Genomic DNA, 12,622 nt, shown 5'->3' with positions numbered 1-12,622 from the left:
CTCCCTCTGAGAGAGCTGGAGTAGAGGGAGGCTCTCTCCCTCTCTCTTTCTCTCTCTCTCTCTCTCTCTCTCTCTCTCTCTCTCTCTCTCTCTCTCTCTCTCTCTCTCCCTCGCCTCTTCCTCTCTGTCTTCATTTCCCTCTCTTATTCTCTCTCCTTCTCTCTCTCTATTCCTCTCTCTTTCTCTCTTCCTCTCTCTCTCCCGCTTTCTCTCTTCCTCTCTCTCACTCGCTCTCACTCTCTCCCTCTCTCTCTCTTCCTCTCTCCCCCTCTCTCTTTACTGATCATTTTGCAGCATGCAGGGTCCTTGGTCACATTAGAAGCCCCTCTCTCTCTGAAGTGAAAAAACAGATTATATTTCTCCCATGTGAGCTATTCTAGTAGAGACCCCCCTCCCCCCATCCTCTCCCCTGCCTCCAAATAGAGAGAACACTGTCTACCCTGCACTGGTATTTCCTAGCACACTCCATCAGCCACCATGACATCACCACACACACACACATTGCCTTCACAGCTTAGTGCGGACCATAAAGCTCTCATAGCTCTGCCACATCTCAGCGCTGCCTAGGCGCTCCCGTTCCCGCTGTGTGAGAGTGAGAGTCAGACGGCTGTTTCGTCGGAAGACAAAGAAACAAGGAGGCACAAACGGAAAAGCGTTTCTCTGCATCACCTCAGACAGCAGCGACAGGAGGAAGGGGTGGAGATTCGATCGGGGGTCGACTCTGAGCTTCCTCGTGGCGTGGTGGACGGATGCTGTTGGGGCTGAGGTTGCTAGGCAATGCTCAAGCGTCGTCCGTCCCCCCCCCCCGACACATCTCGGAGCTGCGGACGCATGTCAGCCTTGTGGCCTGTCGCCATGGCGTCCAGCAGAGACATGTGTTTCCCTTCACGCCTCCGGGATGATGTCACTCTGTCAAAGTCGTATGATCACCAAAACAAAGCTTAATTAAAAACACCTACACAAGTTCTTGCTGTGGTCTGGGGATAACATGCTCGCTCGAGTTACTGCTGGGTGCGGCTTTGTTGGAGAAATCTTTGATTTTTCGAGTGGAAATCGGTGCTGGGCTAAAAAAAAACGATTTCCTACTCTGGAGTGTCGATGGTGAAATCTTGAACTCTTGGCTGGTCTCGAGACCAGATAAATGCTACACTGTTGCTTGAAGAATGTCATAATTTGTGGACGTGCTTAGTGGTGAGGCTGTGTGTGGGGTCTCTGTCATTAGTGTGTTCCTGCTCCTTTCATTGCTTCAGTCCACACACACACTCTTGCTGACGAAGACACACAGGCCTACTTATTCAAACACACACACATACTAGCAGGCAAATGCATGCATACTCACACACACACACACACAAGTCTCTGTGTACTGTGTACTGTGCCTCTCTTCATAGGCCCCCAGGAGTCCCTCAGAGTGTGTGCCTCTCTTCATAGGCCCCCAGGAGTCCCTCAGAGTGTGTGCCTCTCTTCATAGGCCCCCAGGAGTCCCTCAGGGTGTGTGCCTCTCTTCATAGGCCCCCAGGAGTCCCTCAGAGTGTGTGCCTCTCTTCATAGGCCCCCAGGAGTCCCTCAGAGTGTGTGCCTCTCTTCATAGGCCCCCAGGAGTCCTTCAGAGTCTGTGCTTCTCCTCATATTTCATGTATGTAACTGTCCCTCAGAAGAGCTGACACTCCCCATGACCTGGTAAACAAAGTTGTAAATATGTGCGCTTGTTGCCTCAGGAAGTAGAACTTACACCTCACGAAAAAAACAAGAAAATGTGTTTCAAACGTGACAATGGTCAGACCGGCCGAGGCCTCGCCTTCCACACCAGGATCCATCTTTAAAGCCTCACACCGCGGGCCAAAACACCGCGGGCCAAAACACCACGGGCCAAAACAAGCAGAAACAATGGCAGTGACTGATCTCCAGGATGTTGGTGTGGAAAGTCTTTGAGAGTATATCATTGGTCTTTAAAACAAACACATTTGCTGGTTTGCTCACTAATCCTTTGTGCCAAGGCAATCTATTTTATTTGTAGCGATTCATTTCCAGCAAATATAAAGGCCCTATCTGCTAATGGGTGAAGTCACTGACTAAGAGTAATGTCTGAATGTTTGGTCACATACTTTCATTCCAACCGAATATGAGCTGAACGTCTGTGCATTCATATAGAGGTTATTATGTTTATGAAGCAGTCCATATGGAACAGTTTGTTTCCCCTGGTGCAGGTCTGGCGGTTACATCAGCTGTTCTTCATTTCCTAAAATAAAGACTGACGAACCAGCGGGACGAAAATAAAGAAATTCAAAACAGAAGTTTTGTGCCTGGACAAGTGACACACTGTATCTATGGTCGCCTCTCGTTCCAAAAACAACATCCTGTTGCACACCATCACTGTCTCAATAACAACACTGGTACGATGGTGAAACGGGTGAGTTCACCCACAGAAGCAAAACCTGGTATCCAATATTCACCAACACACACACAAACAGGGTTTTTTTGTCTAACCTTGTGGGGCCAGACCATCTACTCCCATTTAAAATGGTGTTATCTCTAATCCCTCATCCCCTAACCCTAACCCTTAATTTAATCCTAATCTAACCTAATCTATGTAATCTAACCCTAAACCTCCCTGAAAAAAGCATTTGAAGTTATGGGGCCCAGCAATAAGGCTGTAGAAAACGTTTGACTTCACGTGACTAAATTTGGTCCCCACAAGGGTTGTTAAACAAGTGTGCAAACACACACACACACACACACACAAACACACAAACACACACACACAAACACACGCACAAACACACACACAAACACACAAACACACACAAACACACACACAAACACACACACAAACACACTTCTGTACTTTTCCTAGTTTTAACTATAGGATGGCAACCCAAGGTGGCCAATGGGAGACCAGGATACTTCTGAAACGGAACCTGCGGCCCATATTTTGACATGCTTACGTAAGCGGTTCAGTTAGCACCCTGACCAAGGGGCTAGTCCTTAACTGCTCAAAGGATTTGCAGCGAGTCAGAGACAATGAGATTAGACAAAGAAGGAAAAACTAACTAACAGGGCTCTGAAGCCTTTTACTTTAGATGTTGAGAATAAATACACATTCTACTGGGAATATCGACATGTGTTTTCCACGAAAACGTAATCTTTTGAATATAACATACAGAAGTACCAAACTGGAAACTGGATGAGACTAACGTGGTTAATATTACCAAAAACATGTCTGCTCTTCAATATCAATTGCATTGATTTTCTTGATGGGGATGCGTTTTGAAGGATGGCAGTTTTAACGCCGTATGGAACACCGCTTTTAGCACACATCCTGGCCATCGGCTGTGATTCTTCTACATTTTGATGTTGACATGAGCAAAATGGCATGGATATGGTATCATTCAAGCAAACAGGATCGGGTTTCCATTGGCAACATGAGTGGGAGAACAGGCCAGTCTTTGTCCAGAAGCTTCTGTATCACAGAGGGGAGAGAGAAGCCATTGTGCTCTAGCAAGGCTTCCTTATGGTTCATGTCCTCAGATGGTAATGGATCCCCTGCCCCACTTTCACAAGTGAAACTCAGAGTGACACGCTAGTGTTTCCGTGGGACAGCTACTGGAAATGGGCTTGGTCTTTGGGTTGTCTTGAGCCATCAAGACAGGAGGGGGAAGTTACCCCCCCCCACCCCCCCACCCCCCAAAAAAAAGAATCTGATTGTAGAAGACACGTGTGGAAATCGATTTAGAGAGCTAGTTTTGTGTAGAATTTATTTTGTGTTAGTACACGTTCTCTCGAAACCTTTGTACATATTGAGGTACTGTATGTCTGGTAATAAAACATGCTGCTTAAATAAAACACTGTTGATGTGGGATCAAAAATATTGAGTAATATTGTGTCTTATCTACAAGGTCACAATTTGCTTCTTCAAAACACAGATACATTTAACCTTGAAAGACCACTTACAATATGTGAGGATAACGTGTTGCCAGATAAAAAGAACACAATAAATGGGATTTTCGGTTTTTTGTATTTTTAATTTTCATGAATTTGAATGCCTCTGTCCCTGAAAAGACAGTTGGAGTTATCTAGGAAACACAGATCGCTTTAAAAAGCACTGCTCTCACATTACAGTGTTTTAGTACATTTCATGGTTTGTTTTAGGCACTTGGAATCACAACAATGTTCCCTTCTCAACAGCAAAAATAAATCTTTGGTCCTGTAAATGTCATTTGGAAAAAAGTCAACTGAAGCCAGAGTATGAAAATAACAGAGCTTCATAGAAAATGCTCTTTAAACGGACACGTATATAACCTCATAAAGACTTCTTTCACTTAAATATGGACACACTCCAACATTTTCTCTACATCTGAAAAAAGGACCAGCGGTCATACAAACGATCTGCAAGAGAAATATAGAATTGAGAAGAATACATGTCGGCTCAAATCACTTATACAGCAGTAAAGGATCGCGTCAGTCAAGTCACATTTGGCAAAAAAAAAGTTACTTTTCCATCATGTTTTTTGTTAGTTTTTTTGTCCTTTACTTTTTTCTTTCTTTGACGAACAAAGGGCAATGGAACCAGTCCTCCAACTCCTCCACCTTCTCATCCCCTGAGACAGAGGGAGGTATGGGAGCCAGATCTCTCCCCCTGCCTGCCCCGCTCCCAACCCACACACACCTACACACCCACACCCACACACACCCACACACACACACACACACACACACACACACACCCACACACGCACACACCCACACACACACACCTACACACACCTACACACCCACACACACGCTGAGCAGCTCAGTTGCAGGGCAGCCACGTCTGGTAGGATCTGCTGCAGGCCTGGATGAGGGGCGGCTGCACGTGAGCCACGTAGTAATTGCTGAAGTTGACGTCGCGCACGTACGGGGCGGGCTGGTAGAAGCAGGTGACGTTGGCGACGGCGGGGATGGCGTTCTGCTCGGCCAGCGCACGCAGCGCCAGCATGGAGATGAGGCTCAGCGTCTGCCGCCGCTCGTGGCCCATCAGGCACACGGTGCTCTCGTTCACCACGCCGTGCAGGGTCGCCAGGCACTCGTAGCGCTTGTGCTCCATGCCGCTGAAGTGGTTCTGCAGGTAGGCCTCCAGCTTCCTCTGCTGCTCCAGGATGTCGGAGAAGTCGATGAAGAAGCGCGAGCACATGTAGCGCTGCAGGGACTTCATCTCCGTCTCCGAGGCCGGACGGAAGCCCCGCACCAGCAGGTGGCAGTATTTGAGCAGCCCGCCACCCCGGATCTCCTCCGGGTTGCGCGTGGCAATGACCTTGCGGGAGAGGTGGCCGATGGCCTCGCGGAAGTCCCCGTACACGCTCTCGCCGCGCACGGTGGGGTGGAAGCTCTCGGACATGGGCGTCTCGGAGCAGCGGTCGAACAGCAGCAGGGAGTCCAGGCAGATCTGGAAGGAGTCCACGCTGAACTCAAACTGCCGCCTCAGAGAGTCCACGAATTTCAGCTCCACGTTCTTGCCCGTGTTGTTGGACAGAGAGATGAGGCTCCAGCGGTCCGTGTCGTTGCACACCTTCACCAGTTTCTGAACGTACGCCTCCTTGAGGGTCAGTGCCGAGATGCGCTCCTTGCTGACCCCCGCTGGCAGGAAGTCCAACAGACAGTCCAACACCACGTCCTTGACGAGCCGGAAGGCCTCATCGTCCTGCAGAGACACGCCGAAGATCAGGTCCAGGTCCTTGTAGCCCAGGCCTGTGTCCTGGTGGAGCACGTGGCTGGCGGCCGAACCGTTGAGCCTCACGTCCCGCACGGCCACCCCCCGCTGGGCCAGCCGGGCCCGCACCACCTGCGGAGCACAGACAAGACACAGACGCTGTCACCCCGGCTAAGCACTCCTGTCTTCCACCGAATACACTGCAGCTGGTGAGGTAAAAGCTGAATTGAAATGTCATTTTTACATTTAGATATGACTTTTGTGTGTTTTCTACGTTGAAATGGACTTATTGTGACTTGTAGTGCTGCAAGTGTGTTGACCACCCTTGGAGTTTGCTGATTCCCACGTAAGTCAGAGACACAAACCTGGTGACCCTCAAGCCAATCTCTTGAGACGTTTCCCAATAAGTTCCACATGGGCCCCACAGAATCAATGTGTTGAGGAGGCCGGATCAATAGCACAGCAGACAGAAGTCCATTTCATCAGCATTCCACTCAGCATGAATGAAGCCTAACTGGCTCAGATAAGAGACAGGGACTTGATCTGCTTGCCTGCCTGCCTGTCTGTCTGTTGGCCTATCTGTCTGCCTGCCTGCCTGTCTGTTCGCCTGCTTGTCTGTTTACCTACCCCGTCTCCCTGCCTGCTTGTGTGTTTACATGCATGTCTGTCTGCCTGTCTGTCTGTTCACCTGCCTGTCTGCCTGTTGACTGTCTGTCTGCCTAACTTGTCTGTTGACCTGCCGAGCTGTTTGCCCTGTATCGGTCTGTCAGTCTGCCTGTCTATCTGTCTGTGGGTGAGAAGGACTGCTCCAGACCTGGTCTAGCAGACAGCAGCCCCTCTCGCAGGATGTACGCCTCAGCGCTGCTGCCACAGAGAACAAGAGGCGTCTCGGTGCTTCCCCAGCAGACCTTACCAAGAGAAAACCTCAGCTCTATTCCCCACGACCCCGGGGGTCGGGAGGGGTCAGACAGCGTCTACTTCCCCAGCCCCGGTGACCCACGAGCAGGCCTCAGCAAAGAGACCGCCGGCACACACACCCATCTGTGAAGAGGATGTCCCGCTCGGACGCTATTGGCTGTGTGTGATCTTCAGCCGGGCCATGCAGGGGCTGACATGCCAGCAGGCACACAGCAGAGCTATGTGGAAGCCCAGAGGGCAAGACTTCAAAGATGGAACGCATCCAGAGCATGCTGAGGGCTAAAGGGAGGAAGCTAAACTTGTTAAAAGCCAATCCACTTGGTGGAATTGCGGCATTGAAAACGAACCGCCTCCATGCATGCGAGTGGGGGGGTGGGTCGTCACCGGCTCTTGGAAAGCAACGAGTTTCCTCAACAAAGTGTCGGTTTAATATGCGGATGTTGGACATCTGGTAGTAGTTTCCAGAAAAAAGAGCTGACGACTCGCTCTGCGTCTACGTATGGATGCCTTATTATACACAAGTCTCTCCCCAGTAGGGGTACATTTGCCTTACAATTTACATTAAAACTGCATTAAACAGCCTCAAGCATTGAACCAATGTGTGACAACACCATTAAGAAAAACATGACTTGTACTTGTGACAGCATTAGTCTGACTGACCCCTGGGCCTCCCAGAGAACCTGTAGACCAGAGAGGCCTACAGTCCAGCTTACATTCCTCTGTACCTGCAGCACACCTCAGTTCCAAATCTCTCTGCAGCCCTGGCAGATTAGTGTCAGTATGATAGTCGTAAACACTCTTTCATGGTGATCAGATCATAAGCTGGCAGGTATTTATACACACCAGGTCAGACCAAAGGCACAGGCTTGATGGCTCATTCCTCTCAGACAGGGAGACAGGTGCTTCGCGTCGTGGCCGGCTGACAACTGTAAAATCTACTGTTGTGGTTTCTGGTTTGGGCTACATGTGGTGTAGCGCTATCCCTGTAACTGCGCTCGTGCATCCACCGTCACTGTTGTGAAACCAGAAACGCCATCCTTCCTTTTCCCCTCTCTGGTCTGTTGCTCAAGCTTGCATTGGTAGAACAGCATTGGTAGAACTTGTAGTTAAATGACTAAATGACTAAATGACTAAATGGCTAAATGGCTAAATGACTAAATGTAAATGTAAATGTAGAGGTTTGTATGGGCAGTAAGCACTGATCTAGGACCTGTGACTAGAGTGAGCATGCGCCCCTGAGAGACCCAGAGTGCTGAGGGAGCGGTGGCCAGCGGGTGGTGTGGTGGAGACAGAGGTACCTAGGCCCTATCCCTGCAAAACTATAGGATTATAACATACAGGACTACAGGAGTATACGACTACAGAACGACAATACAGGAATAAAGGACTACAAGACTACAGAACTACAATATAGGTCTACAGGACAAAAGAACTACAATACAGGTCTAAATCACAATAGAACTGCAGTACATGACTCCAGGCCTACCAGGACTGTAGGACTACAGAACTACAACTCAGGTCTACAGGAATGTATGACTATAGGACTACAAAGCTAGAGAACTACAATACCCATCTGGGCACTACAGGATACAGGCATACAGAATGGCAGGACAACAGGACTACAAAATGCAGATAAGATGACTGTTCTCAGAAACCCGGGGTGTTGTTTAAACTGCTGTGTAATGATCTTCAGGAGTGCTGCCCAGTTCCACCCAGAGATAAAGCAGTTTCAGCCTCCTGTCCTCCCAGCACTGGGATGCTGATTTTGGACTACAGGAGCGGCCCACAGAAGTCTATGACTAAACGGCAAACACACCATAGAGAGAACTGATTATTTAGATATCGTTTTTGACGCTGACAGCAAAAACATGGCCAAGCCCATGTTTTGAAAAAACGCTGTCGGGTAATAACTCAGCTGTGCTCATAAAAGGGGGTCGTAAATTCAGCCCCCAAGAAACTACCCAAAAAACAAGCACAGTAAATTAATACATATAAATGAAGTAATTAACAGAGAAAGCTTCCCAAACCAATAAAGCTTATCCTCAAACAGCTCCGTGGAAGCTGTCATTCCTGGCGGGCTGATGGTCTTCTCTTCCCAGAGGGTTCAGAGCACACATGGTCTCTGCTGGAAGACCACTGAAGTGTGTGTGTGTGTGTGTGTACAGAGAACTGATAGTTCAAGCTCAGCTGGCAGATGCTGTTTTGTTATGAAACACGGGTGGAGGCGACAACATGGGGGGTCGAATTCAGCTCGTGGTGCAAGAGCCCTCACGTGGGGGGGGCAAGGGGGGGCTAGGGGGGGAGGGGGCACGGGGGGAGGGGGCATGGGGGGGCTAGGGGGGGAGGGGGCACGGGGGGAGGGGGCATGGGGGGGCTAGGGGGGGAGGGGGCACAGGGGGGGAGAGGGGGCACGGGGGGGGAGGGGGCACGGGGGGGAGGGGGCACGGGGGGAGGGGGCACGGGGGGGGGAGGGGGCACATGTGTGTCTCCCCACCCAGTCCACGCGCGCGTCAATGAAGCACTCAAGGAACCTTCATCAGAACCGCAACCACACTAGACCCAAAGCTTATAAGTATAGATACTAAGAATGTATACTTACACCATGTAAGTAGGAAGACACATTGGTGGGTCAATTTATCGTACCCATTCAACATCATGTGTAAACCCAAGGCAAACTAACTCTCTTCTGTGTTAAGCTAACTCCCCCCTCCACCCAACATGCTTATGGTGCTTGTGTAAAATATCCACGGGAATAGAGGTTATTTGTACAGTCCTCCAACTTTAGTCAGTTTAGTGGCTTGCGGTTGACCCCTGACAGCACAGATAACCTAGCCTGTTACTCCCTTCCCAGGCTGCTGTGTGAGGGTTAGACTTCACGTGCACCTATAGGCTTGTGTGAAATGGGTTTAGGAGGTCAGGACACGTTTAAGATCCTGTCCCGACGATTCTGTCAATTATATCTAATCCAGGTAAGGGTGCGACTCGCTAGTTAGCGATAAATGCCTTGAGAGGCATGAGAAGAGAAAGTGAGAAAGCTAAAGAGAGAGGGAAGGAGGGGGGGAATAAGTGTGTGTGAGAGAGAGAGAGCGAGAGAGACAGAGAGAGAGAGAGAGAGAGAGAGAGAGAGAGAGAGAGAGAGAGAGAGAGAGAGAGAGAGAGAGAGAGAGAGAGAGCGAGAGAGACAGAGAGAGAGAGAGAGAGAGCGAGAGAGACAGAGAGACAGAGAGAGACAGAGAGAGAGAGAGAGAGAGAGAGAGAGAGAGAGAGAGAGAGAGAGAGAGAGAGAGAGAGAGAGAGAGAGAGAGAGAGAGAGAGAGAGAGAGAGAGAGAGAGAGAGAGAATTTAAGCAATCGTGACAGCAGGTTATAGGACCAGGGGGGTTCTCGTTTGAGCTGAAACGCTCCTTGCATGCATACTACAGCTACCGTAGCCTCATTTTAAAGGTCGTCATCAATTTCCCTCACAATTTCAAACCTTGGGATAAAGCATCCTTCGAACAAAAACGACTTGAACAAGTTATTGTAATGTTGCAGAAAATTAAGATTAACGTTTACCTGGACAATGTGTCGGGGTTGCACTGAGAGTGTAGGGAAATTTCCGCGGCCGTGAATAGGGATTGCGTCTCCAAGGATTGAGTCCAAGCGCTGCACCTGATCCCAGGACAGGACAGAGAACCGCCGACTCTGATCCGACGCATCACCGTTGGACATGGCGATATAAAAACTCAACTGAAATCCTAAAGATGTAGTTAATGTTGCGATGTCAATCTGTCGGGGGAAAAACTTCTGTAGCAGTCCAGATCTGTCCGGTCAAAGTTTAAAGATGCGGAAAGGAAAGAGTTATCTCTGTAGGACTTGGAAATCCAAAGCCAGTTTGTTTCCTGAAGACTTGTAAGTAATTTACTCTATGTTAACCTGGTAAATGTAAACTAGTCCCTTAAATACTCAAACAAAACTGTGAAAACTCCACAACGCAAGAGAAGGTAGTCTGCCCCTGTATTGGACGTGCCCGCGTGTAGTCGGCTTGAGAAGTTGCCCGAACAATTCGTCCGGCTGAGTTAAACCCCCTTCCTTTGCATAGCGCTGTGATTGGTTGGGCTACAGGTTCATTGGTTATGGAAACTCCGCCTTGTGCCACTGCGTTCTTTAAACCAGACGTGTGAACAGATAGTGGACGCCACCTATGTACTTTTGCCATGGGCCACAATATTCTATGGAACATGCCTGGGCAAAGTAGAACTGTTACATACAAGTAAAAAAAAAAAAAAGGCTATGATGTTTATTTTTGGACAGCGTGTTATAGAAGCCTATTTGACAATCTATTCATATCCGTCAGACAAGGCTCTCTAGCCTATGTCTAATGTATTTTCTCATTTTCTATTTTGGCTCACATTATAAATGTCATAGCAACGTGACTGAGTTACAACAGCACAATACATTTTAAACTGCTTTCCTGTCGGAACTTTTATAAAAGAGACCTTTTTTCTATTTGCGGCAGGTCATTGTTATTTCCTTGACAAACAAAACCAATACCAACCACAACAACAACCAATGAAATGTTTTGTTGATAAACAGTTGAAACAATAGTTTCAAACAAGAATTAAAATGTGTAATGCATGGATGATCTCATGTCTAACATTTAGAAACAGGGGAATCAGGAATCTAACCAAATGGTAAGATTAAATAAACACACACACATAATTGTTCTCTTATCATATAAAACAAATGGTGTTATGTAATAGGTCTTAACTGCAAAAACTCTCCAAGAAGCATATGTCAACAGGATTCCGTTTATTGTGTTGCTACTTCTGTACGGCCGTGTTTTGATACAATAAACCACACAGACTGGTGATAACCTTGGTATGTCCGAGACCACAAAACCTTTCAGCTTCTGGTTACTTTTCCATCAGTTCCGATAATGTATCAACAGTGGTTTCCAGTGTGTGACCTCTGAAGTGACCAATTTCTCTCTAATCTCCAAAAAGGTGCACAGAATGGACCATGCTCATGGAAACATTGAAAACGTCACGAAGACCTCAGAAATAAAGGAGTTGTTTGCTCTAGAACCCTTTTCAAGTTCATTGATTCGTGAATTCTAAAAAGCATGTTGAAAAGTGGTTCTATCGAAAAACTTAAGGTTCTAGAATTTGTTTCTCCGAAGGTTTCTATTGTTACAAAGAGTTGTAGGTGGCACCCTTTTGTTTTCATATTTAATAGTTTAGAATGGACATGGACAACAGGACAAAGCCATTCTTTGTTTGATTGTGCCAAATCCTTCAAATAACCCTCACATCGACTTCCATGGCTGTACGATCTGTGCAACGTCAGTGACAACACACAGTCTACTTTTCCATTTTCAGTTTTGGTTATGGATCTGAAGCGCCGCAGCCCGGTGACTCATTCTAAACCGGGAGCTGATAACCATCAGATGCTGGTCCGCCCCTTTGAAAGCCTGTGATGTCAACATCATCCTGTTCCCGTGGCAACAGCATCCCCGGTCGTCAGGGCTGCCGCGGCTGCTGGGCAGCGGCGTCTCCAGGACGGAGTCCGACCAGGTGGTGTTGTGTTGCACCTGCGTCATGGGACTATAAATAAGCAGCCACGAGGCGCAGGAGACGGCCCTCCACTTCTCTGCCTCTCAGTGTGGAAGGAAAACTAAACCGGAGGCAAACTAAAAGAACAAAAAAACAGGTACTGACACGGTCAGTACCTGTTTCACGTTTCCGGTGTGGGGGAGTGTGTGCGGGCGGTCTGGTCAGAGCAGATCTCAGAGAGTAAGATCGGAGATCAGGGAGAGCTGTGTGTCATGTCTCACTGTTCTAACAAAACAGAGGAGGATCGACTGGCATTACTCGAAGTCCTACTATGTGGCCCCAAATCCAAAAGAGAGATGCTTATTAAGAATCTTGGAGGTTTAACCCCCTGTCTTAAACCAGAGGTGACGAGTCTCGGTGTAATCCTGGACTCAGATTTGAATTTCAACTCTCACATTAATAAAGTGACCAAAACAGCTTTC

General features: G+C 48.2%; 1 protein-coding gene across 2 annotated transcripts; it reads right to left on the bottom strand.

The window, feature by feature from the left end:
- Positions 1-4,504: 4,504 nt before the first annotated feature.
- Positions 4,505-10,630, bottom strand: tent5ba (terminal nucleotidyltransferase 5ba). 2 transcript variants are annotated; one of them, XM_062466565.1, is made up of 3 exons: positions 10,162-10,630; positions 5,386-5,821; positions 4,505-5,152 (listed from the first exon to the last, which is right to left on the bottom strand). In XM_062466565.1, exons 1-3 carry the CDS (start codon positions 10,315-10,317, stop codon positions 4,755-4,757), a joined length of 990 nt encoding a protein of 329 aa, XP_062322549.1. In that variant the 5' UTR covers positions 10,318-10,630; the 3' UTR covers positions 4,505-4,754. The 2 variants fall into 2 exon arrangements, with proteins under 2 accessions (XP_062322549.1, XP_062322548.1); XM_062466564.1 differs by having other exon boundaries at positions 4,732-5,821.
- Positions 10,631-12,622: the final 1,992 nt, after the last annotated feature.

This window comes from Osmerus eperlanus, chromosome 7 (assembly GCF_963692335.1).
Source record: "Osmerus eperlanus chromosome 7, fOsmEpe2.1, whole genome shotgun sequence".
Lineage (NCBI taxonomy): Eukaryota > Metazoa > Chordata > Actinopteri > Osmeriformes > Osmeridae > Osmerus > Osmerus eperlanus.
This window is presented reverse-complemented; position numbering and strand designations above follow the sequence as displayed.